This window comes from Artibeus jamaicensis, unplaced genomic scaffold (assembly GCF_021234435.1).
Source record: "Artibeus jamaicensis isolate MK-2021 breed Jamaican fruit bat unplaced genomic scaffold, CSHL_Jam_final scaffold_1019, whole genome shotgun sequence".
Taxonomy (NCBI): domain Eukaryota; kingdom Metazoa; phylum Chordata; class Mammalia; order Chiroptera; family Phyllostomidae; genus Artibeus; species Artibeus jamaicensis.
In genome coordinates, this window is record NW_026522025.1 from 274871 (window position 1) to 300974 (window position 26104).

At 34.2% G+C, this 26104-nt stretch overlaps 1 protein-coding gene across 1 annotated transcript in view; it reads right to left on the reverse strand.

Moving 5' to 3' along the window:
• Nucleotides 1-26104, reverse strand: part of SPATA6 (spermatogenesis associated 6) — a 95243-nt gene that overhangs the window by 9167 nt on the left and 59972 nt on the right. Inside the window, 4 exon segments of the mRNA XM_037133119.2 lie at nt 1706-1797; nt 9831-9930; nt 14616-14800; nt 23569-23609. Of these exon segments, the coding sequence (XP_036989014.2) occupies nt 1706-1797; nt 9831-9930; nt 14616-14800; nt 23569-23609 (418 nt within the window).

The following is a 26104-nucleotide window of genomic DNA, read 5'->3' on the forward strand; positions in this document are numbered from 1 at the left end:
TTGCCTACTGGTGTTCTTTCAGGGGCTGGCAGGCAGCAATATTGAGTGAGCTAGTCTAACTACCGAGGCATACTTTGGTTTTGAAAGATGAATATAACCCATGGATGTACTCAGAGCAAGAATGTTTTATTTCTTTTCTTATTATTTTTTGCAACAACCTTGCTTAAATTCCCGATGTGGCTAGCAAAAAACTGTTTAGAGCAGGAGCCTCATTTGACTTAGCACATGTTTCCTGACTATTCATTGTGATGGGGCCTTTCATGAGTATTTTTCTTTATGTGTGTGTTATATGTTTGTTGTATTAAATAAAAGGAACACACATTTAAAAAGTAAAGATGAAACCGACACTTCCCTTTTCTAATCATCAGAAACTTTCTAGACCCCAAGCTAAAATTTTTAAACACTTTGAAAAATCACATAAACATGCAGCAACACAAATTTTCTGAACATCAATATGCCCTCTAGACAAAAACCTTTAAAAAAAACCTAAATCTTAAATACTTAATTAAAAAGGACTTTATTATACTTGAGTTAATTACACAAGGTCCAATGAATTCAAATTAGAATTAAGTAACATTTTCTCACTTAAAAATGAAGGCTTATTCTTAGTCAAGAGATTTTAAGTCTCTTGACTTAAGATATATTATTTAGATTTGATATATTATTTAGATTTTTCTTCCATTTGTTAATACTCAAGATAGCTTTATGGCTATTTATTAAATTTTAGCAAATTCATGAAATGAACCAGATAGTGACTGATGAGGAAGAGATGAAAACTATACTCAACCCTGTGTTACTTAAAAATAAATAGCCAAAATTTAAATTACTGAGTTTGGGATTTTGCTATAATTTCATAATTAAAGCATTTATATTAACCATATTCCTGCTGTTAGTAACCTGAAAAATACACATAAGCAATGAGAAAACAGTTCTATCAATAGCTAATTCCATTACAGAATGTGGCTAAAATTTTGGGCAACAGTCATGAAAGGTAAAGTGATATTCTAACATGAACTTCAAATTATTTTTATTCTTACTTCTCTCTTTTTGTGGCCAAATCCCATCTATATGAAGCATCACTTCATGCCTGGTCTTTAATTAGGACTAATGCTCAAATAGATGTGATGCCAGATGTACTATAGAAATCTGAGTCATACACAGAAGGTGCTAATAGGAGGAAAGAGCATCCCAGGGCCCTGATACTATAGCACACATCTAAAATTTTAAGAGCGGCAACATGAAATTGAGAAGGAAGTATGGATGGGCAGTAGATTCTTTCTCCAATCTAGCTCCCAAATACCAAGGTGTTAGTAGTAAAAGGTCACTTAACAACTCCTTGCTAAGAGAATTCTTCCTAATTAATTTCATACACAAAGATGGTGGAAAGCATAGGACAGCGAGCATGGATATGTAACAGCCTGAAATAAGCCCTGGATACGTGGGTTTGCAGGGACGTCAGAGAGACTAAAAATCTTAAGTAGGGTGAAAGCATCACCATTGTTTTCACCGAAAAGTTTCATTAATGCAAACATTAAAATATTTTAATAGGATATTACACAGTTAAATATTTTAAATATATAAAATATAATTAATAACTGCTAATTTGAGTCTAAATTTCCCACAAGCAAGTGCATTAAGAAGCAGGTTATTTTTATATCAATTATGAGGAAGATCTCTATACTCCACAGAATTAAGCAACCCATACCTGTACTCAGGGTCACTGTCATAGGCATAGTCTCTGCAAAAAAGACCTCTTTTTAGTTCTAGTTCTTCTTCTTTTTCTGTATCTCTTTCATCCTGAAAAAGTAAAGATTATTATTAATTAATTTTATAATTATAATGACACTCAACATCTCATTGAGAAATGTTCTCCTCCTCCCCTATTATAAGAAATTGAATTAAATGTTTGCATGTCTTAGGAAAGAAACAAAAGAGTAGGTCAAAATTTATTATTCTGTTCAATAAGACTAATATAGTTTTATTGTATTTTTGTTAACATTGCTTATCAAAGACTGGACACCCAATAGAAGACCAGTAGAAGTTTCTTGAATCAGCGAATGAATGGGAATGGATACCATGTATTAAGATACATAATAATATGTGTAGTAGTATCTTACACATTGTTATGTGGAATCAGAATGCATGGCTACTTCTCCTATGGCCAGATTGTTCTTTCAATAGACACATTAACGAGCTTAAGAAATAGGATTCTAAAGCAATAGTTTTGTAAACTGTATCATTCACAGTAATTATGGTTTTAATATATGGTACTTTATATAATTTGGTATTAGATATCATTCTCACCTACTAGCCAATACTCTTATTCCTTAGTCAAACTAGATAGAAATAAAGAAATCTGGTAACAAAAAAAAACTGGTCAGCACAAATAGACTACTATAAAGAATAGTATTAATAATGAATTCACTTTATGTGAAAAGTCAGCTGAAAACCGATTACAAAGAAAATAATTTTTAAAATTTGCTGATAGCATGAAATCCAGAAGAGAGCATTCAGTTAAAAATATAAACAGTAAATAGTTAAGCAAGTTAAGAAATAACAGAAAATGCAAATATGTATCTAGAGTTATTAAAGCTTCTTGGTGAATTGAAACCTTTTATCGCTATGAAGTAACTCCATTTATTTCTATTAATGCTTCCCCCTCCTAACTTTTTTTGGTTCACTATTAATATAGCTACAGTGGTTTTCTTTTAGTTAGTGCTTGGATGGTATACATTTGTCCTTTTATTTTCAACTTTCATTGTTATTAGGCTATAAGTATTTTTCTTAAATAGCATGTAGCTAGATGTTACATACTTTTGTACATCAAAATCAATAAAAGTGAATAAAGTGAAGCATCTATTAATATCCCAGAAAAATGTAATTGGCTGTAATAACCACAAAGACACTACAAAAAAAAGTGTGACAAACAGAAAAGATGTAATGTTTTAAAAAAGAAATAGATTATGTGCAAGAAGAACTAAATGAAACAAGTAAATAATACTAAATATAAAAATTCTATCCCTGGGAAAAGTGATTCATTTCTAAATTATATAAGTGATTACATGAATCATAACCATAAATCAGTAAGTATTTCTTGTTTAATTTTGTCAATACAATTGGAAAGTTAATTTTTTGACATTGTAAAAAATGTTGACTAAAATTTTAAAAGTTCATATATGAAAAAACATACAAAAGTACTTCTTAAAAAATCTGAGCCTAAATTATTCACTACACAAAACCCATGTTTTCAGCTGGGTAGTTACTCTTCCAGACCCTGAGGAGAGAAAGGTGGCTAAGACGTGTACCTGCACACACATGGAACGAGGCTAGTTTATTGTATGAAGCTCCATGGATGGGATGGACCAAAGGGTAGAATTACTAGGAGACATAGCAGAGCACAAAGGAAGGAAAACTTTCTAATTAATAAAGCAGCGTCCCGAACATGCACCGGCTGTCCTGGAGGGAGTGAGATCGCGACCACTACAGCTGCTCCTGCTGAGCACTGACACCCATTCAGGTCAAGGATTTCATGGGGGGAACTCTGCCCTAAGAAACATAAGGACCAGATGACCTTCGTAGCTATCCCCGTCAAAGTTTAAGGCTCTAATTTGTGACATTTTATATATATATAATCGACACACACATCTCTTACAAAAGTCTTTACATAATCTTTTTTTTAAAGGTCAGGATACGACAAAAGCAAATAGCAACAAACACCACATCTTATTGTAAGTTACGGACTATGGAGCAAGCAAACATTTGAAGAGATGCATCTTTCTTGTCAGTGCCAGAAAGTCCATTCCTAGGGCACAAAGAAGTGATTCACCTCTTATTCCTCATCAACATCCCCATTTGCCCACGTGTAAATACAGAAAAAGATGGACAGCACCAATATTTGTTGAGTACCTTCAAGGTATCTGGGTACTTTTTATATAAATATCATTTAAGCCTTCAATAACTTTATCAAAGGTTCTGAAACTCAGAAAAATAAATAAATAATAAATTAAATAACTTTTCCAAAGATATAAATTATTAAGTGGCACAGCTGGAATGTAAGTCCAGCTCTAACTTAATATACATCATATGGCTTCCTAGAAGGCAAATAAACTGAACTATGAAATCAAAACCTCCATCCCAAACCATTAGATCCTTCTCCTATATGAAAATTAGGCATGGCCCTGGCCGGGTAACTCAGTTGGTTAGAGCACTGCCCCAATATGCCAAGGTTGTGGGCTCAATCCCCAGTCAAGGAATATACGAGAAACAACCTATGAATGCATTAAGTAAAACAACCAATCACCTCTCTTTCAAATCAATCAATAAATCAAAAATTTGGGCTCAAACTCTTCCAGCTAATATTTAGCTGAAATTAACTAAATTAACTATTTAGTTAATTTTTATGAAGGTATTCTGAAATAATATAGTCCAGAAGAAACTATTTTTCTCCAGTAAAAGTCATTAATAAAATGCAACTATTAAAGGAAGATAGGGCTCTCCTTCCCAGTAAGTTAAATGTTCTCTTAAGATTCCAGTTTGGGGAAAATAAAGTTTCTATAGCATTTGTGTGCAGGCTTTTGTGTGAACATGTTGTCAACTCCCTTGGGTAAGTACCTAAGAGTGGAACTGCTGTGTCATCTGATGTGTGTACGTGGTCCCACACGAGACTGCCCAACTGTCTTCAAAGGCTGCACCACTGGGCATTCCCTCCGGCACTGAATGAGAATTCCTACTGCTCCACATCCTTGACAGAAACTGCTACTACAGATTTGGGGAGACTTTTGTTTTTGTTTAACAGTTCTAAAAGGTATGTGGTAGTAACACATCACTTTTAATCTGCATTTCTGTAATGACAATTGAACATCATTATGTATGTTTATTTGGCGGAAGGTCTGTTCAGATGTTTCGCCGTGTTTGATTGGGTAATTTTCGTCTTCTTATTGAGTTTGAAGTTTGGACTTTTTGTTTTTAAATTCTGGATACAAGTCCTTACTCATATATGTGATTCATATATATTCCATACAGACTGAGGCTTGTCTTTCTCTTCTTTTAATAGTGTATTTCACAGAGCAAAAGTTTTTAATATTAATGAAGTTCAATCTATAAATATTTTTTCTTTTATGGGTCATGTGTTTGGTGTCATATCTGAAAAGTTATTTCCAAATACAAACTAAACAGATTTTCTACTATATTTGAGGTCTATGATCTATGTTGAATTGACAGAGATCAAGGACTTCTTGAGTCATGTGCTCGTAAAGGCAAGAAATGCAGTTTACATTCCACTGACTGTGCAGTTGTTTGAAAAACCAGTTGACACCATTTTTGTAGGTATACTCATATTTATGGGGCATCAACTTTGTTTTTTGGATACATGTGTCCCTATTTTTAGTCAGTCCCACACTGTCTCGTTGCTGTGTGTTACAGTAAGTGTTCAAATTACGTAGCTGGTCCTGCAACTTTGTTGTTCTTTCTTCATACTTGTTTTGGCTTTTCAAATTATCTTGCCATCCCATATACTTTTCAGATAGCTCATTAATACCTATTTAAGAAGCTTAACGTGGTCTTTACATCTACACGGAAATGTGCAGAATCAAAATGGAGAAAACTGACCCCTTCACATTGAGTCCTCCAATCCATGAAGACAGTGTTCTACCTCCCCATTTAGGTTTACCTCTTTAGTTTTTCCAAAGTATTTTGAACTTCATAAAATGCAGACCCTAAACATATTTTGTTAGAATATACCTAAACACTTCAATTTCTGGTGCTATTATTACATGTAGTATGGATTTTCTAATTTAAAATTTCAATTGTTCATTGCTGGCATATAGGGGGAATGATTTTCTTGGTATACTGTGACCTTGCTGAAGTCACTATTAGTTTTAGGAACACTTCTGTAGATCCTTTGGCATTTTCTAAAAAAAAATAATCATAGCTTCTGCAAATACAGTTTTGCTTCTTCTTCCTTTCCAACCTGCATGCCTTTTACTTCTTTTTCTTACCTCTCGGCATCACCCAAGACTCCTGGTATGATGTTAAAGAAACTGTGACAGGAGGCATCCTTGCCTTCTTGCTAAACTTAGGGGGAAGCATTCAATCTTAGGTGTGGGTTTTAAAGGATGCTCTTTATTAGGCTGAGAAAATTCTTTTCTATCTCAACTTTACTAAAACTATCATGAATGGATTAGATTTTTTGGATAATTTTTCTGTGTCCATTGAAATGACACAGAGAAGAAATACATTATTTTTCTTATTTAACCTATTAATGGGATGAATTTACTTTGTATTTCTGGAATGAGTCTGCTTGATTATGACATTTTCATTTTTATAAATTGCTAAATTTGCTTTGGTAATGTTGCTGTTGAGGATTTCTGCATCTTTGTTCATGAAGGATTTAGGTGAGTTTATATAATTATTTTTTTTAATGTGCTTGCTTGGTTTTCACACCAGGGTAAATGCTGACCTCATAAAATAACGTGAAAGGTTGTCCTTTACTTTTCAGGAATGCATAAGACTGATATTATATTTTCCTTAAAGGTTTTGTAGAATTCATGAGAGAAGCCACCTGGGACTAGTATTTTCTTTTATGGAAGATTCTTAACTTCAAATTCAATTTCTGTAATATATATATACAATCACCAAAATTATTCCTTCTTGAGTTAGTTCTGGTAGTTTATGTCTTTTTAAGTTATATTTTTCAAAATGTTTCAGATAGCTTTAACAACAATGTCAACAAAGCAGAAGATAGGATTAGCAATTTGGAGGACATTTCAAAAGAAAATATCTGAACTTGAGAAAAAAATTAAAAATATCAAAATAAGTGTAAGGTACATATGAGACAGCCTAAAGGTTGTGCGGAAATATAATGGGAAGTTCCAGAGGGAGAGTAAAGAGATACTGGGGCACAAGCAATGTTTAAAGAAAGAATAGCTACTGCTTTACCGAAACTGATAAAAGATAACCTTCAGGTTTGAGAAGCTCTAAAAACTTAACATAGAGTTGGCCCAAGAAGACCACATCTAGGTATATAATGATAAGGCTGCTAAACAAAGAGGGTGAGAAAACCCCCACAATATTTAGAAAAAATAACATCTGAGTTTTCAACAGATACAAATGAAGCCAGAAGACACTGGAATGGCTTCTTTGATATACCTAAGAAGGTAATTACCAACCTAGAATTTTATATCCCATTAAAATAAATTCATAGAATTAAACCAAGACATTTTCAAACAAACCAAAGCAGAATAAGTATCACAGGGAATTCTTCAAGCAGAAAGAAAATAATTCTAGAATCCAGATGGGAACATGAAATTGCCATAAAGAATAAATAGAAAGAGTAAATATGAGGTTAAAATGAATAAGCATTACTATACAAACAAAATTTGTCCATTTAATATATGTACAATTAAAAATGCATAACAAAAATAGACATACATAAAGAATGTGGATTACAAAGAGTTAAATGTTTTTCGGCTCCAGTATTATTGGGGAGGTCAACAAAGAAATAATAAGTCAGCTAAGCATGTTGAAATCTTTAGGGCAACCAATGACAAAATAAAAAAAATAACAAGTTAGTAAAAAGAAAAATAAATGGCAAAAAATACGTATTAATCCAAATGAAAGCCCCATCCGTTGACATGAAAATTCTGAATTTTCATTTTTGCAAAAAATCTCATGTGCTTATTATGATATGCACTTTAACTCCAGTGATAAAGAGCAAAGGATGGAAAAAATACACATTGCATATGTTAGCCAGAAAATGTCACAATAACTATGTTAGCAGCAGAAAAAAATACTGTGAAACAAAGAATAATGCTAGAGATAAGGAGGAGCATTGCACAATAAAAGGTTCACACCACAGTCTGAAATCTGTATCCAAAAATGAGATAGCTTCAAAATAGATAAAATAAAAATCAACAGAACTAGAAAGAGATACCTCCACTATCATGAGACTTGAACATTTCCTGAATCTTAAAACCTACTTACCACTATACAGAAAAAAGTAACTCCAACCAAATCACATATTTGTGAAAGAAAACAAAAAGCCTTTAGAAAAAAATAAAGGACAATGTCTTACAGAAAAAAACCCTAAACATGCTAATAAGAAAGAAAAATGATAAATTGGACTTATTAGAATTGCAAACTTCTTTTCACTAAAAGATACCATTAAGAGAGTGAAAATACAAATGCACAGAAAAAAGAAAACTGCAAAACATATACCCAACTGAGAACTCCTATCAAGAGTCTATATGGAAGCCTAACAAGCCAAGAAAAGAAAGGGCAACAGTACAAAAATGAGTAGACGACTTGAACAAATGCTCACAAAAGAGGATATCCAAATGGCCAATGACCATATTCACTAGTCTTCAGAAAACAGCAAATTAAAACTATTATGTGATAAAACACTAATTACTTATGAAAATGCCAAATGAAAACACACACAAGCACACACCCACAACCAATCAGACAGTTGTGAGTACACAGAAGAAGCAGAACTCACACAAACTGGTGGTGGTAGTATGAACGGTCCCTACTGAACTGTTAAGAGTCACTAGGCAGAGTGTTTGGCAGCATCTACAAAACTGAGTGGACACATTCACTGTGATTGAACAATCCCCAGGGAACTATGAACCCAAATAAAATGCATACAGTGTTACCTGAGGACATGCATAAACAGTGGCTCTATAACATCCCAAACAAGAAACAACCCAAATGTACATCATGAGAGGAATAAGTGAATCAATGACAGTATTTTCATGATAAAATACCATTTCAGCAGTAACAGTGAAGAACTATTGCTAAAGGTAACAAGATGTCTGCATTGCAAAAATGTCTGACTTGCAAAAACAAAGTGAAATAAGTTGGGTAAAAAAAAGGAGCAGGCATTTTTTTTGCAAGATGTTATTTATATAAAAAACAAAACACACAATGCTTACTTACTTACAAAACACACTTGCTATTAGAAGTCAGAATAATGTTTCCCCTGGAATGGCTGCAGCTATGAGAAAAAAGGAGGGACTTATGCAGAGCTGAAAATGTTTTGTTTTTTGATCTGGTAGACAATTTGTGTAAGGGGGTTCATTATATTTCATAGAGCTGTTACTTATGGTGTGTATGTATTCTGAATGTATGTTATACTTTGAAAACACGTTTAATTAAAAAGCACCAAGCATATAGAAATTTAAAATGGTACAAACTGATGCCAATGTCACAGAATCCAGTTATGTCACCAGAACTTAGCTTTGGGCTGTGATAAGTGTTTTTAAAGCTAATAAATGAAACAAGGAACCAAGCACAAAAGAACACACAGGGATTATCTCTGAGCTGTCCTTCATGTATACACTTTTTGTCTCGTCTCAGAAAATATTCTCATATTGATGTTCTCTAATATTAAACCCGGTAGACCTGACCAGCTCTCTCTTTTCCTCTTTTAAATATTCAATTAGCATAAAAGTCAGTTGGGAAGTTTCTTCAAAATATGTACTTTGTCACTCCTCCCTCATTCTACTATTCAGAATCAAATCTATTTATAGGCCATGGACTTTCTTTGTACTAGACCAAAGAACAAAAGTTCCCATATTTTGAAGGCTGTGAGAAACTTACCATAAAGTCACTATTTACTGGCTCTTTGGTTAGGTAACAATCACTAACTTATGTTTACAGTTTAGAGAATCCACATCCAACATTTTGCATAATGACTCAGATCAAGCAGGAAGTTAGATACAGAAGCTGTATCTTTTCCTTCTCAATGATCGAACATTACAAGTTTTAAGCATCTTGGGTGGTTTTCATGCCCAGTTATGAAAAGCCTTCAAGAGAAAATTTTAGAAACTAACATATAAATGTCTTTGATGAGCCTGATGTGATTTCAAGACATTTTTTACCCGGTCATGGATCTCATCACAGTTTGAAGGTGAACACCAGTCAGAATGGAATCTGTAGGCATAAAAAACAAAGGTGACTTGTAGCCAGAGAGAGAGAAAAAGAAATCTTTCCAAATGCCAAACACAGAAAGTCATTTTTTTCTTATCCCTATGTAGTAATACATAAAGATTAGAATAACATTTCTCTTCTTTCAGCCAAGGCAGATATAAAATCAGGTACTAATTCTCAGTTGTAGTATTAAGTACTCACACTGTGTTCAATATATAGTCTTAATAATAAACTCTGACATGAATTTGGAAGAACATACCCATATATCTGACCACTTTAATAATTTACATACATAATTCTTTAGAGTTTTATCTCTATATAAAGATATAGATTTTCATTTTAGAATAATAATTCCATGTAGAATGCCTTTCAAATTAGTTCTTATTTTCCAGTAATTGAATCATATCCAAACTATGCGGAAGAAATTTCTTTCTGCATAAAAAAAGAATATAACTCATTTTATGAAATGACGCAAAATGTTGGTAAGAGATTAAAGTATTATTTATAATCCAATCATGTTCTTATACCTTCAGAATACAGGCGAACAATACAAATACTGAAGTCATTATGTTATACATCTGAAAGTAATATAATTTTGTATGTCAATTATACCTCAATAAACAAATAAATAAGAAAGAATACAGTGAAACATAAAAATTGAACGACCCATTCCTAATAGCAGTTGAAAAAGTAAATTGTAGCAGTCTCCGGCCAACAGAGTCCACCTGTTGTGGCTGACAATGAGAATGAATGCCCGAGCGACAGCAATCTCATGGAGAAAAAGGGAATGACACAGCTACCCTCTCAAGGGGAGAGTGCCTATGGTGCCTCAGCCACTCTCTTAAGGGGAGAGCACCTCAAGCCTTGCCTAGGCTTTTATTGTTTTCCTGGGGTCTTACAGCAGAGAAAGATTTATTATCTGTTACATAGAATATTGTTGTCTACATTTTAGGTACAATCAAGGAAATGAAAATAACATGCAGAGGGGAATGGCGATGAGCTGATTAGCTCTGTCCTTGGGAAAACTCACACAGGCTTTTGATATTACCTTGAAGATAGACAATACAATTTGTTGATTTAGACCAGGGTGATGGAGTTTTAGCAAGAGCAAGCCATAAAAATCTGTATGCATTTTCTAGGCCTGATTCTCATGGGAAAACTCAGTTTGAAGGTCTGGCTCCTGCCCACCACTTTGCTTCTGTAGGTTTTCCATACAGAGCTGAGTCACATTTGCCAGATCAAAACAAACCGGTCCCCTACAGTAAATATTAAAGAATAGGAGAGAAAAATATGCCTTTTTTAAGAGTCTGAAGGTTGGACTTAAAGATGTCAAAGAAGAAATAAATCAAACATTCTTCATTCTTATGCCCTTTCCAAACTCAAAACTGGCATTCATATAATTAAGCTATATAAGTAACAATGAAAATTTCTAGATCTGATTGTAAGGCATCTATATGAAATGCTACTGATAATTCCTTTATAAAGGAATGAGTACTAAAATGCTAATAGGTTGATTAAAACTATCTTTTTATCTCACAGTTTGTTCTTTAAAAAGTTACAATTTTATATGTTTAGTCAAAGTACAGACCATTAAGCAGGATAAATGAGTTACATTAGCTGTTTTAAAGAATATAATCAATAATGGATGATGAACTATAATCTCCTGCATTAATGAGAGAAGGTGTTATTGCATCTCTGCCAATACACTGGCAGACTTTGCTACACATGAACCACATCTTGAACCTGAGATCCACAGGCAGCTCCAACAGTACACTGTGGTGTCTTTAATGAGACCATGAGAGGATCCACTAGTCTGTGCTGTGGTATAAGAAATGATTGCCCAACGATCTTTAATTCCATTTACAAAAATAAAAACCTTAAGCATGATTTAAAAGAATATCAGTTCCTTTTAAATTAGATTGGCTAGTATTCCTTAGTCTTATTTCAACAATAATTCTAGAGCCTACTACAAACTCTAAGTCATAATATTAATATTTATACTTGGAGGAGAAAACTGCTTCTGAACTATAACACATCAAAACTGAAACCATTTTATCGTGTGCTAACTCTGTTGAAGGTATTTTTGAAATTGGCTTAAAGCAAAGAGAACTTACACTATCAATAAAAAATTCATTTGCTTAGAGTCACTGATAAAGTTTTTAAAAGTCTGTTTAATACATATACATGATTAAGGAGTCAGCCTTTTCCAGCAAGATTAGAGAAAAGTTCATTAATTTTCATGAATACTTACCCAGATAAATTCCTAGAGCCACATGCTCTGTCATACTTCCTTTTTTTCCTGGGACATATAATCTACATTTACATCAGTTTAAATTGCTTATTATTCCAGCGGATTCCATAAACACCCTATAAATATACTGCTGAGTGACCTCAAAGGCCAGATCAGAGATGTCTCATATTTATGGATGTGGTACTGAGCGTGCTAAAGAAGAACATCATTTTGTTCCTAGTACTATTTCACAAAAGCATTTTATTTTCCTTTATGGACTAAATCTAGAATCTTTTTTAGTAAATACACTCAAGATAGAGGTGTTTCACCTCAATGAAAGTAAAAAATTCTATCTACCCTAGAAAGTACCCCCCAAATTTTATTGTTTTAGATTAATTCAAAACTAAATTCCCATCATATTCTCTTATTTTAGCAGTACCTTAACCTTCCTCAAGTCATAGAAAAGATAGGTAGTGTTTAATATTAGAACCACTCATTTTCTTCTAGCAAAGAACTTATCCACATCTACCATCTAGCATCAAAATAAATGTGTAAATGCCACTATTTACTCTGGACCATCCCTTGCACTGAAATATGAGGAAAAAAAAGACGACCGCCTTTAGCTATCCTCAATGAAAAAATATCTGAATACAGCCTCAGGGAAGGATTTATCAACCTTGAAAGGATAGGCTTCAAAAGCTGGGTCAAAATCATATACAAGGATAAAGTAATAAAAGGCTAAAACTGATATTGTACCATAATGGTAAACAATTGGAGAGTTTTGTAAAATATGTGAAAAAGTAGAAAAATAAACCAATGTTTATAAAACATATACAAAGAGATATAGGCAAAAAAAATCTTAAACTACAGATACAGTAAAGAACCTAATCAACAAATCAGAAGCCCTTAATTCTAAAAGTAGGTAAAAAGAGAATAACACCAACTATATGTCTAAACATCTGAGCAGATATGGAATTCAAAGAAAATCCCTTGATACTGAGATGCAAGTTACCAGACTTCAGCAGAAAAACCTCTCTTCAAGAGCTGCTCTTGAACTTTCAAAGCCTAGAGGTATAGAGGTCATCTATCTATCTGTGTGTCTATCAATCCATCTATCCATCTATCTGAACTCAAGAATCCCCACTGGCATGACTATAATGGACTAGAAGCAACACTGATCAAAACCCCCACCTCAGGGTCAGGGTCTCTGGCCTGTCTCCATGTGTCCCTTTCGAATGCTTGTCAGGCTCATGGGAAAACAGACAAACCTGTTTGTTCAGAATAGGGTGTTTTGATATGCCCTCCACACTGACACATCAGTTTTAAGATGAACTTTTGACAGACCCTCTCCAGTTAATTTAAACTTGTTCAATGATGTCTGGTGACCCTAATATGCTATAGAAATGTAGTGTATTACTTTAGCTTTTTAAAACTATTGTAAAGACAGATTTTATTTCCATGTTGTAGATGTAGTTATATCTGTTAGGTATTCAGATTTCTTAAATACTTAAATAGATTTCTTTAAACATTTTTTAAATACTGAAGTCTGGGTGTTTCTGTTATTTAATTTATGACAATGATTGTTTTCTAAGTTACTTTGTGAGAGAAGCAAGGAATCTCCAGTTTGGACTCAACAATAATTTTTTTAAAAAAGATGAAGAGAAATTACTGTATTTTTTGGACTGTAAGACGAATTTCTCCCCAAATTTGGGAGAAAAATGAGGGTGCATCTTACAGTGCGAACATAGCTTACCTGGCTCACTGTGGGGGGGGGCAGTGGCCTATGTTATTTATGTTATTAAATATTTTACCACATTTTTGATTCATAATTTTTTTTCTATTTTCCTCCTCTAAAACCTAGGGGCATCTTATGGTCTGGTGCATCTTAACAGTTCAAAAAATTCAGTACTTCTTTCACATTCAATTTATTACTACTGGCTAACTTTGGTTGCAAAAGCATTTTTAGAGGGAGTGCTAGAATCTTTACATGATTAACATTCTCTTGGGGAGTTGAAAAGAGGTTATTTGAGAAAATCAGGTATCTTATACCAACAGTATATACTATCATCATTATCATCATTATCAAAGGAAAATATAACCTATGCTATTTTTATACATAAGCCATGCCTATAATATTAAATATCTATGAATCTACTAAAAACAAACTATCACATACTCTGTTTTTCTCTTTTGTCAACTAAAGGACTTAATTAGGGTTAAAGTCACCCTGATGAATAAATTCACTAATATTAAACTCACTTCAAGAAAATTGGGTTGAGGAAGAATATCTAACACTATTGTAATATGTGATATGTTGTAAACAAATACAATTTAAACTTCTGAAAATGAAATTATACATTTACAAATAATCACTTCACATACATTATTGCTGCCTTCTCTTTTCTAGTGATTACTATTCAAAAAAAGTAGTCCAGAAATAGGGACTAATCATTATTACCTTTCCCTGAGAGAAGCACGATTTAACACAGGGCTTGGAGAATGCTTCAGCATTGTTGAGGGTGCTGAGTGGACATGTATGGTCCTCGCGGAATGCTGGGGCTTGCTACATGACCTTGGGCTCAAATACTCATCACATCTTTCCAAAGAGTCATCGAAGTCTCTCCCATGGGGTGTCCTAATAACCTAATTTAAAAATTATATATGTATACACATAATATATAGAGTAACATTATACAAACACACACACATTTTGTAAAAGTTGAAAAAATAAAGCGCCACAGCTATTTTTGAAAGTAAATTTCAGAATGTAGTAATCATTATTACTATAAGAGTAAACATTAAATGCAACTGTTCATTCCACATATCTAAAATTTCCATAACTAGAGAGATACAGGAATTTAAATTCACAATCCAGATGAATAAGAGCACAAACAAAAGATAACTGAGAATGAAATATGCTAAGTGTCAGATATACCCTAATGACAGTAACTGCAGGAGGAAACCCAAAGACTTCTAATGAGCTGAATGGTTGAGGTCTGGTGGAGGAGGAAAGATGGTAATTAAAACTGTAAGTGGAGAAAGAGTGAAAAAAGGCATCTGAATGTGAAAAAGGGCACTACGACAGATAAATGATGACTATAATTACTTGGCTATCTCCACAGGAAAGTAATATGAGAGAATATGATAGAGATGAAGAAGGGTACATTGTAGAGAACCTGAAATGCTATAACTCAATACTATTCAACATTTATTAAGCATCTTCTATGTACTGTATAAAGTACTGAACAAGGTAGGAGATAGCAATTACAGATAAATATAACAGGGAACCTCAAAAATGTTACAATCCAGAATGGGAAATGTGGAAAAAAATAATGATAAAACACTAAGAAATGAAATTAAAACTAAATACACATACAATAAATAATTGTGTGATGGGAACATTGTGGAAATGCATTCTTTCCAGAGAATTAAAGTAAATATTTGTTTTGGAAAGTTTTATATTTAAATGGAAGACTGGGAGGTATAAAGAAGGGGTAAGTCTTTGATAAGAATCTACTTCAAACTTTCACCCTTAAGCCTTAGCTTAAAAAACATTTCCATAGCTCTTGTGAGTTTTCCACAGGTTACTTATTCACTTCCAAAACCAAACGAAATATAATCTCTTTGGCTCATGAACAAAATCTCTCAAGGAACTCAGAAGAGTTCCATTCCTTGAATGACTCTTCAAGAACAATGTGTAGAGTCCAAAGACTCAGGTTCAAATCTCTCCCAGTTATGTGACTCTGAGTGAGTCATTTACTCTATCTAAGCTTTAGTTTCCTTACCTATAAACTGAGGAAACAGCCTTATAAGTTTACCACAAATATAAATGAAATAAAATTAGTAAAAACACAAAGTAGTAGGCTTGGCTTATAAAAGACAGTAATAGTTATATCCTCTGTTAACAGCAATCTTCATATGTCAGTATAAGTTCTTTCAATGCCTTTTCTATGGAAATAGTTCTTTCAATGGGAATAGCTCTTCCAATGCCTTTTCTATGACCTCAGAAATGTAACAATTACAACATTGAAAATATTGAAAGACATCAAAAAAACCTAATATTTTAAACCTGAAACTGTGAAAGGTAGAAAACAAAATTTCATGTTCTAAATTCATTGCAATTCCATAAATGTAATGTGATTACATAAATAACATACTTTTTGAATCTGTGATTTAAAATGACTTGGTTCTAAAAACTACAGGGAAGCTACAATGAACTCACTGCCAACTCTCAACACGTAAAAGGAAATAGAAACTACCAACAAGGGCGAAGAGGAAATGAAGAAAAGAATTTCTGAATTGAAGAACACAGCAGAAGGGATCAAAAGCAGGATCAGGAATCAAACAGAGGATCGAATCAGCGAACTGGAGGACGAGGTAGATAAAACCTCCCAGAAAGAACAATAAAAGGAAAAAAGACTCAAAACGAATGAAGAGGGGTTAAGAGAACTGTAGTACAGCATGAACCATAATAATATATTATTAATAGGGATACCGGAAAGAGAAGAAGAACAAGGAATAGAAAACCTATTTGAAAAAGTAATGATGGAAAACTTCCCTAATTCGATGAGAGAAAAAGTCACACAAATCCAGGAAACACAGAGAGTCCCAATCAAGAGGAACCCAAAGAGGCCCACTTCAAGACACATCAAAATTAAAATGGCAAAATTCCAAGACAAAGAGAGAACATTAAAGGCACCAAGGGAGAAACATTGTAACATACAAGGGAGCCCTGATAAGACTAGCAGCTGACTTCTAAACAGAAATGCTCCAATCCAGAAGAGAATTGGAAGGAATATTCCAAATAATGAAAAACAAAAAGCCTCCAACCAAGACTACTCTACCCTGCAAAGCTCTCATTTAAAATGGAAGGCCAAATAAGGAGCTTCCCTAACAAAAGAAGCCTTAAAGAATACACCTCCTCCAAACCAGCTGTGCAAGAGATGCTAAAGGGTCTGCTTTAAGAAAAGGAAGAAAAAGACTGAGAGAGAGAGGAATACAGGTACAAAGGGAGTAAAACAGCAATGAATAAGTACCTATCAATAATAATCTTAAATGTGAATAGATTAAATGTTGCAATCAATAGACACAGAATAGCTGAATGGATAAGAAATCATGACCCATATATATGCTGCCTACAAGACACCCACCTCAGAACAAAAGACCTACACAGACTGAAAATGAAGGTCTGGAAACAAATATTCCAAGCAAATGGACAGGAAAAAAAAGCTGGGGTAGCAATACTATATCAGACAAAATAGACTTCCAAACAAAGGCCATGAAAAGAGACCCAGAAGGTCACTTCATAATGCTCAAGGGAAGAATCCATCCAAAAGATATAAACATTGTAAACATAGGAGCACCCAAATACATAAAGGAACTCTTGGAGGACTTCAGGAAAGACACTGACAGCAACACAACTAAGGTAAAAAATGGAGAGATCTTCCAAACAAAATACCAACACAGATACTGAGGCACTGAACAACGTCCTAGATGAAATGAACTTAATTTTTATATAGAGAGCCTTTTATCCCAAAGAAGCAAAATGCACATTCTTTTCAAATGCACATGGAACATTTTCAAAGACAGACCACATGACAGGACACAAAACAAGCCTCAACAAATTCAAGAAAATTGAAATCATATCAAGCATTTTCTCTGACCACAAGGGACTGAAACTAGAAACCAACCTCAAGAAAAAAACCTAAAAATCACTCAAACTAATGTAGAGTGAATAGCATGCTATTAAACAATGAATGGGGTAAAAATCAGATTAGGGAAGAAATCAAAAAGTTTCTGGAAACAAATGAAAATGAACCCACAACAATCCAAAACTTATGGGACACAGCAAAGGCAGTCCTGAGAGGGAAGTTCATAGCAATACAGGCCTACCTAAAAAAGATTGAAACATTTCAAAGAAACAATCTAACTCTATACATACAAGAACAAGAGGAACAACAACAAATAGGCCCAGAGCAAGTAGAAGGAAGGAAATAATCAAGATCAGAGAAGAATTAAATGACCTAGAAACTAAAATCACAACAATCTAGGAATCAATAAATCCAGGAGCTGGTTCTTTGAAAAGATAAACAAAATGGAAAAGCCTTTAAGCAGACTCATCAAGAAAAAAAGAGAGAGGACCCAAATAAACACAATAAAAAATGAAAGGAGAGATTACAACAAATACCACAGAATCACAACTGATTGTAAGAAATTACTATGAAGAACTGTATACCAAAAAAATTCAAAAACCAGGTGAATTGGATAAATTTCTAGAAAAATATAATCTCCCAAAACTCAATGAAGAAAAAGCAGAAAGCCTGAACAGACGAGTAACAGCTGATGAAATTGAAGCAGTAATAAAAAAACTCCCAACACACAAAAGTCCTGGACTGGATGGTTTCACAGGAGAATTTTACAAAGCATTTATGGAAGACTACTTCACAGACTACTCCAAAAACTCCAAGAAGAGGGAAGACTCCCAAACTCTTTTTATGAAGCCAGCATCATCCTAATTCCAAAACCAGATAAAAACACAACAAAGAAAGTAAACTTCAGGCCAATATTACTGATGAACATAGATACCAAAATCCTCAACAAAATATTGGCAAACTGCATTCAGCAATACATTAAAAAGATAATAAACCATGATCAAGTGGGATTCATCCCAGAAATACAAGGATGGTACAATATTCACAAATCAATAAACATAATATATCACATAAACAAAAAACAAAAATCACATGATCATTTCAATAGATGTGGAAAAAGCATTTGAGAAAGTACAGCACCCATTTATGATAAAAACACTCAGCAAAGTGGGAATAGGGGGAGCATTCCTCAACATAATAAAGGCCCTATATGAGCAACCTACAGCCAACATCATACTCAACGGGCAAAAACTTAAAACTTTCACACTAAGATCAGGAACAAGATAAGGATATTCACTTTCACCACCTATCGAACTGTATTATTACAAGGCCTCTGTAATCAAAACAGCCTGATACTGGCATAAGAACAGACACATAGACCAATGGAACAGAATGAAGACCCCAGAAATAAACCCAAGTTTCTATGGTCAACTAATATTTGACAAAGGGGGAAGAAGCATAAAATGGAGTAAAAATAGCCTCTTCAGCAAATGGTGTTGGGAGATCTGGAGAGCTACATGCAAAAAAATGAAACTTAATAACCAAATTACATCATACACAAAAATAAATTCAGGGTGGATAAAAGACTTAAGTTGTGACACCATACAAGTCCTAGAGGAAAACACAGGCAGGAAAATCTCAGACATTCCATGCAGCAATGTTTTCACTGATATGTCCCCTAGAGCAAGAGACATAAAGGAAAGAATAAACAAATGTGACTTCATCAAATTAAAAAGCTTCTGCATGACTAAGAAAAACAGCAATAAATTAAAAGGAGAACCAACTACAGGGGAAAACATATTTGCCAATGATACCTTGGAAAAGGGTTTGATCTCCAAAATATATGAAGAACTCATAAAACTCCATTCCAGAAAGACAAACCACCCAATAAAAAAAATGGGCAAAAGACACCTTGGAACAGACACTGCTCCAAGGAGGACATACAGAGGGCCCAGAGACATATGAAAAGATGCACAACATCACTAGCTATCAGAGACATGCAAATTAAAACAACAATGAGAATGGCCATCATAACCACATCAACAAACAACAAGTGTTAGAGAGGATGTGGAGAAAAGGGAACCCTAACGCACTGTTGGTGGGAATCCAGACTGGTACAACCACTATGGAAAACAGTACGGAATTTCCCTAGAAAACTAAAAATGGAACTGCCTTTCATCCCAGAAATTCCGCTGCTGGGATTATATCCTAAGAACCCAGAAACACCAATCCAAAGGAACTTATGTACCTCAATGTTCATAGCAGCACAATTTATAATAGCCAAGTGCTGGAAGCAACCTGAGTGCCCATCAGTAAATGAGTGCATCAAAAAACTATGGCACATTTACACAAAGGAATACTAAGCAGCAGTAAGAATGAAAGAGCTCCTACCCTTTGAGATAGCATGGGTGGAACTGGAGAGCATTATGCTAAGTGAAGCCAGGTGGGAAGGGACAACTACCATATGATTTCACCATTAAATGGAATCTAATCAACAATAAGCAAGCAAGCAAAACATAATCCTATACACTGAAATTAAGAACAATCTGACAGTAACCAGAGGAGAGCTGGAAGGGAATAATGCGGGGAAGGGATTTCAGGAACAACTATGAAGGACACATGGACAAAACCAAGGTGGGTGGTAAAATCTGGGAAGGGAGGTAGGAATGGCTGGGGTCGGGGAACAGTGGTGGGGGGTAAATGCAGACAACTCTACTTGAACAACAATAAAATAATTTGTTAAAAAATGGTTTGATTCTACCACACTTATAAAATAAGATTCCTGAGAAGTTACATAGTAAGTTAATAAGTTAAGTCATATTGATGGCCACATCATTTTTATACTTACAGGAACTCCAAGGTCAAGTTATTGAAAGAAAGAATTAACTACTAAGTATAATTCAAGTTATTGAAAGAAAGAATGAACTACTAATTATAATGGGAACCAGGGAATTCACTTATATAACAAATATTTATTGAAATTGTATTTATTACCTGTTACTACATGCTCTAAAATTTCTCCTTTGTAACGGGCCATAAAATTTAACAAATAAATACAAATAATTCTAATAGAAATAGTGGGAAGCCATTGAGAATAAGGACTGTAAGAAAGAAACACAGTAGAGCCACTACTTCCAGGATGGTAAGAAGAAAGTATGGTTCTGATTCAAAGGGAAGAAAAACAAGTCTGGTAACTTAGACCAGTTTCTCCAGTTTGCCAGAAACAGTCTCAGTGAATCCTATAGTAAGTTAATGACTGACTCTATCTTATACAATTTAAAAACTCATATGCTAAACTATCTGGTTTGCTTTAAAGATGATGTACTTTCTTTATACTAGAGAATTTATAGAATTCAAAAATAATGCAATAAAAATAAATAATTCTATTGAGGTGTGGGAAACCCTCCCTTCTTAGATCACTGTTCTTATGCACTTACATGAATAATTTTAACCCACACAACAATATTACGAGATATTTTTATTATCTACACCAGGGGTGTCAAACTCATTTTCACTGGGGGGCCACATTGGCCTTGCAGTTGCCTTCAAAGGGCCAAATGTAATGTTAGGACTGTATAAATGTAACTACTCCTTAACAGTTAAGTGAGAGGTCAGTGCTGCCACCAGGTAGAAACAAGGTGCCGGGCCGTATAAAACAAGTGGAAGGCTGGATTCAGCCCACAGGCCTTGTGTTTGCCACCTGTGATCTACACCTTACAGGAGAGAAAACTGAAGCAAAGTTAAAAGCTACTAAGTGGGGAGGGTCCCAGGCCAGTGACATAGGAGAGGTCCATGACAGAAACAAGTGGAAAATTCCCATAGCTCAGGCCTCACTGGATGCCTATACGGAAAGTGCCACAGAAGATGGGCTCACCACCCAATGTAATGACAACCCAAAACACAGAGTTAAGGGACCAACTGACTCCCAAGAAAGAAAAATTCCTCACCTATTATGATGTGATCCTAATAGTTCTACCAAACCCTTCAAGGGAAGTATAATTTATAAACTATCCTCAATAGTGGCATATGTGGGGAAAATCTTATATAAAATATTAAAAATTAAATTAAATAATGTTAAGAATATAACATGACTAATTTGGGTTTATCCACAGAATACAAGAATAGGGTACCATTAGAAAGTATGTTCAATTAACTACAAAAAAATCATTGTCAACTGAAAAGATACTGAAAAAACACATTTGATAACATTCAACATCCACTTATAATTTAAAAACAGATATTCTTTGCAAACAAGGAATTTCAAAGGGAACATCCTTAACTTGCTAAAGTATACTGAACAAAAATCTACTGCAAAAATTGTTCGTAGGCGTGAAGCCCTGGACATGACCCTGTCAAAGACAGGACTGAGACAAGAACACACACTTCATTAGTCTAGGCTGCAACACATTAGGCTACACTGCAGCAGCAAATTAATTTTGAAAATCAGGGCTTAACATAATAAAAGTTCATTGTTCCCTGTGCTTTACAGTAATACAGGTTAGCAAAAGAAAATTCACATTTCACAAAACTGCCCAAGAGACACGCTGAAAAACTTCACAGCTGTGCCATCTAGAACACAAGGTCTCATTGTCACTGTAAAAGGAAAGAATTCAAATCGGTTCTTCTGTGCTCCATCCTGGAAGTGATCCACATACCTTCCACTCACAGCCTACTGGCTGGAACTAGGCCCCCACATACCTGCAAGGGGCTTGAAAACATGACAGGCACAGAGTAAGAGCCATAAGTAACAAGTGCCTGTGCCACATCCACTACAAACCAATTTTATTTAACACTGTATTGAAGATCCTCGTAAGACAAAGAAATAATCTGAAAGACGGTACGAAAATTCATTATTTGTAGATGATATGGTTTCCTCTATTAAAATATCGGTATCTATGACAGGAATGTTACATGCAAATCAATTTCAAACCCATGCATCAGTAACACACAAGGAATGTAATTTTACATAAAATACTATTTGCAACAGGAAACAAGCTATGACGTTTCTAGGAGTAATTCTAACAATGTGTAACATTAATGGGAAAACATAGCTTTAGTGAAGCAGGAGAACTGAGACCCATTGCATTTATATGGCTTAACTATCGACAAGGAACCGAGGCCCACCTACCTCAACTTGACTTTACCATGAATTACAGGAAATCCTTTCCCAAGGAAAAATGTTACAAGCCAGTAAATAACTTCATTATTTGTGTCAGGACCTTCCCATAAAACATTTACCTGAACAACAGGTGGCTCAATCATCAATCAGCTCCCTTCTTAAAACGAGAGATCTTCAATCTGGACAAACAGTTCCTTTCTCAAGACAACAGATCAATCAACTAGACAAATCCTTTCCTTATCAAATAACTGTTTATTTATCCAGACTTGGGCCCACTAATCCTTAACTTTTGTATTACAAACTTTATTATGAGGATGCCCTGTGAATGCTTGAAGTCTATAAATAATACTGTGCAAGGTACTACTAAAAGTGACAACCAATTTCGCCATCTCTCTCTCATACACATATCCACACAAACACATTTAGAAAGTAACTAAACCAACTGAACAATCGAAAGCCACAACATACTTGTAGGAAGACATGTAATGAAAAGTCTATTCTAACACTTGACAATGTAGCCAAAACAATGATATTCATGATATGACAATTATTGTTGGTATATTTTTTCACTATGATAATCTCCAACTTACATTTTATCTGAAAGCAAGGATAATTATTACTCTATAATTTATACTACATACCTTATAATCCTTGGGTCTGTAGCTGCCAAGATGAGAATGATCTGAAAAAGGATATACAAAAGAAACTATAAATATTTCATGAAAAAAATTGGTTTCATGTTTGCTTTTTGCTGCTACTACTACTGTTTCTATGATTATAATGCATATAGCAGATTTCAGAAATATCTTAAAACCCTTCAATGTTACATAAGAAAAGATGGTAAGCAACCAATTAAAACTTGTATTAGTTCTTCAATAATTAAATGATTTCATAAATACTAATTTCATTAGAGTAGAAAATATCTGAATATAGATCAGAATAATTTTTAGTTGATTAACCCATTTGTTTACATAAATGGTTATGAAATTGATATGAATAAAACATAGTTTTTAGTTGATAGGTCAGTTTATGATGACATGCAATTTGAATATAGAGATTTAATAGATATTGTCAAATGTTCTAGGAGATGATGCCAGAATCAGTCTGTACTATGAAAACAGGGCCGGTTTTAGAGGCCGTGGCATCCTTTCGCGTACGGGCGGTGTTGACTAGACCTACACCGCAGTCCGGCCCCGGGACTTCTGTACAACATCGGCCAAACTGAGCTCTCTGCGGCTCGTATTCCTCATCTGGCTGATGTGCCTCACTCATAATCTGTTTTAAAGATTACATTCAACAGATAGTACATGCAAGGTAATAAAATAAATGTTAACTCAATGCTAACACTGTCATCAACATCATTACTATCGAATTCTAAGTCAAACAAGCTGGGGTTCAATTTCTAATTCCACCACTTATCAAATATGTCACTTTGGTCAAGTTATATAATTAATCTGTTTCATTCCTCTTTTTAAAAGTATGAAGGCAATGCTTACTTTACTTCAGAGTGTCACAGTGATGATTAAATTATACAGCTTATCAAAGTCCCAAGCACAGTATCTGTAACAAAGTGGATTAGAAAACTATTCTAAATCTCCCCCTAAAATAAAGACCACTACATTGTAAATGCAGATTTTGGGTTTTACTCATTATTTAAGTAACTTTCAAGAATCAACCTGTAAGTATTATAATCTGTTACATGGACAGTTATGCAAATTAGAGCCATAGTTCACAATTCTACTTCTTTACTCCCACATTCTGGTCAAAAGTATCCTATATTTTACCTTCTAAACTGCTCTGTCCAGAAAACAATGGCTATATAAATAAAGACCTAGGGTAGTCTGTATTCAGTCAATTAATTTGCTTTCATTAATGACACAAAATGTTGTTTGTTTTCCAAGTGCACTGAACAAGGATAAAGAGTTAGTAAAATGTTAATGTCTTCCACACCAGGAAACTTTCACCACTTAATTCAGAAAGATTCAACTTCCTTCAAGTGCTTTGCAAAATTATAAAATAAATCACAGCCCAACCCCTCTCCTGTAAAGTCTAATGCACAGCATGGCCACAAACAGCAGAAGAAATAAAAGAATTATAAGGATACTGAGACTAACTCTCCAAACATGCTATTTGAAAATTAAAGTAATAATTTCTGGATGTGGTATCTATTACTTCTGGCCACTAACCTAATATTAAAAATATCAATATATTAAAATACTTGTATATGTTCTGTACTCCAGAAACCATTTATAAACTCACTCTAATTCAGACAGATTTATAATTTTCTTTTGTTTTTACAAATTAATCTGTTACTGTGATCTGAGATTTTTCAATGTTCACATTTAATCACACTTACCAGTAATTACTACTGTATTCTAAATGCTTCAAATAAAGGAGATAAGACTCATGGCCCATGGGTGTGAAGTGCTTATAAATTACATTGGTAAAATTGTACAAAACTGAGTAAAAGCACCATAAAAGACAAGACTACATCAGAATGATATAGACAATTAATACTATTTAAAAAGTCATATCAAGACTAATCTCTCAAGGTTGAAGGAAATCAGAAGAATTTCCTAAAGGAGGAAGGAAAGAGATGAGTTGGGCCTTAATAAATGGGTCACATTTGAGAAAAGTATGAAAGAACTAATTCAGATTGTGTATGTGTATGTGATACTGATTAAATTTACTTCTTTAAACCTCAGGTTTCTTTAGAATAAATGACAGTATCTAAAATTCTTGGAGTAACCAATGAAATATAAGTACTTAGAATAGAAACTAGCAGAAAACACATTCAAGAAATGTTAGTGATTCTTTAATAACTCCAAGAAATAGGTATGATGAACTGAGTGTTTTTGTCCTCTCAAAATTCAAATGTGGAAGCCCTAATCCCCAAAGTGATAGTATTTGAGATCAAACCTTTGGGAGGTAATTAGGGTTAGACGGGGTCATGAGGATGGGGCTCTCATGATGGAAAACATGACCTTAGAAAACGAGACATCAAAGACCTTGCCCTCCCTCCATCCCTCCCTCTCTTTCTCTCAATTTCTTTCTCCATTCACACACGAAGAAGAGGTTATGTGAGCCTACAGTGAGATGGTAGCTGCCTGTGAGCTAGAAGGGATTTCAGAATGAAATCTACCTAGCTAGTCCTTAAACTTGTACTCTCCAAGCCTC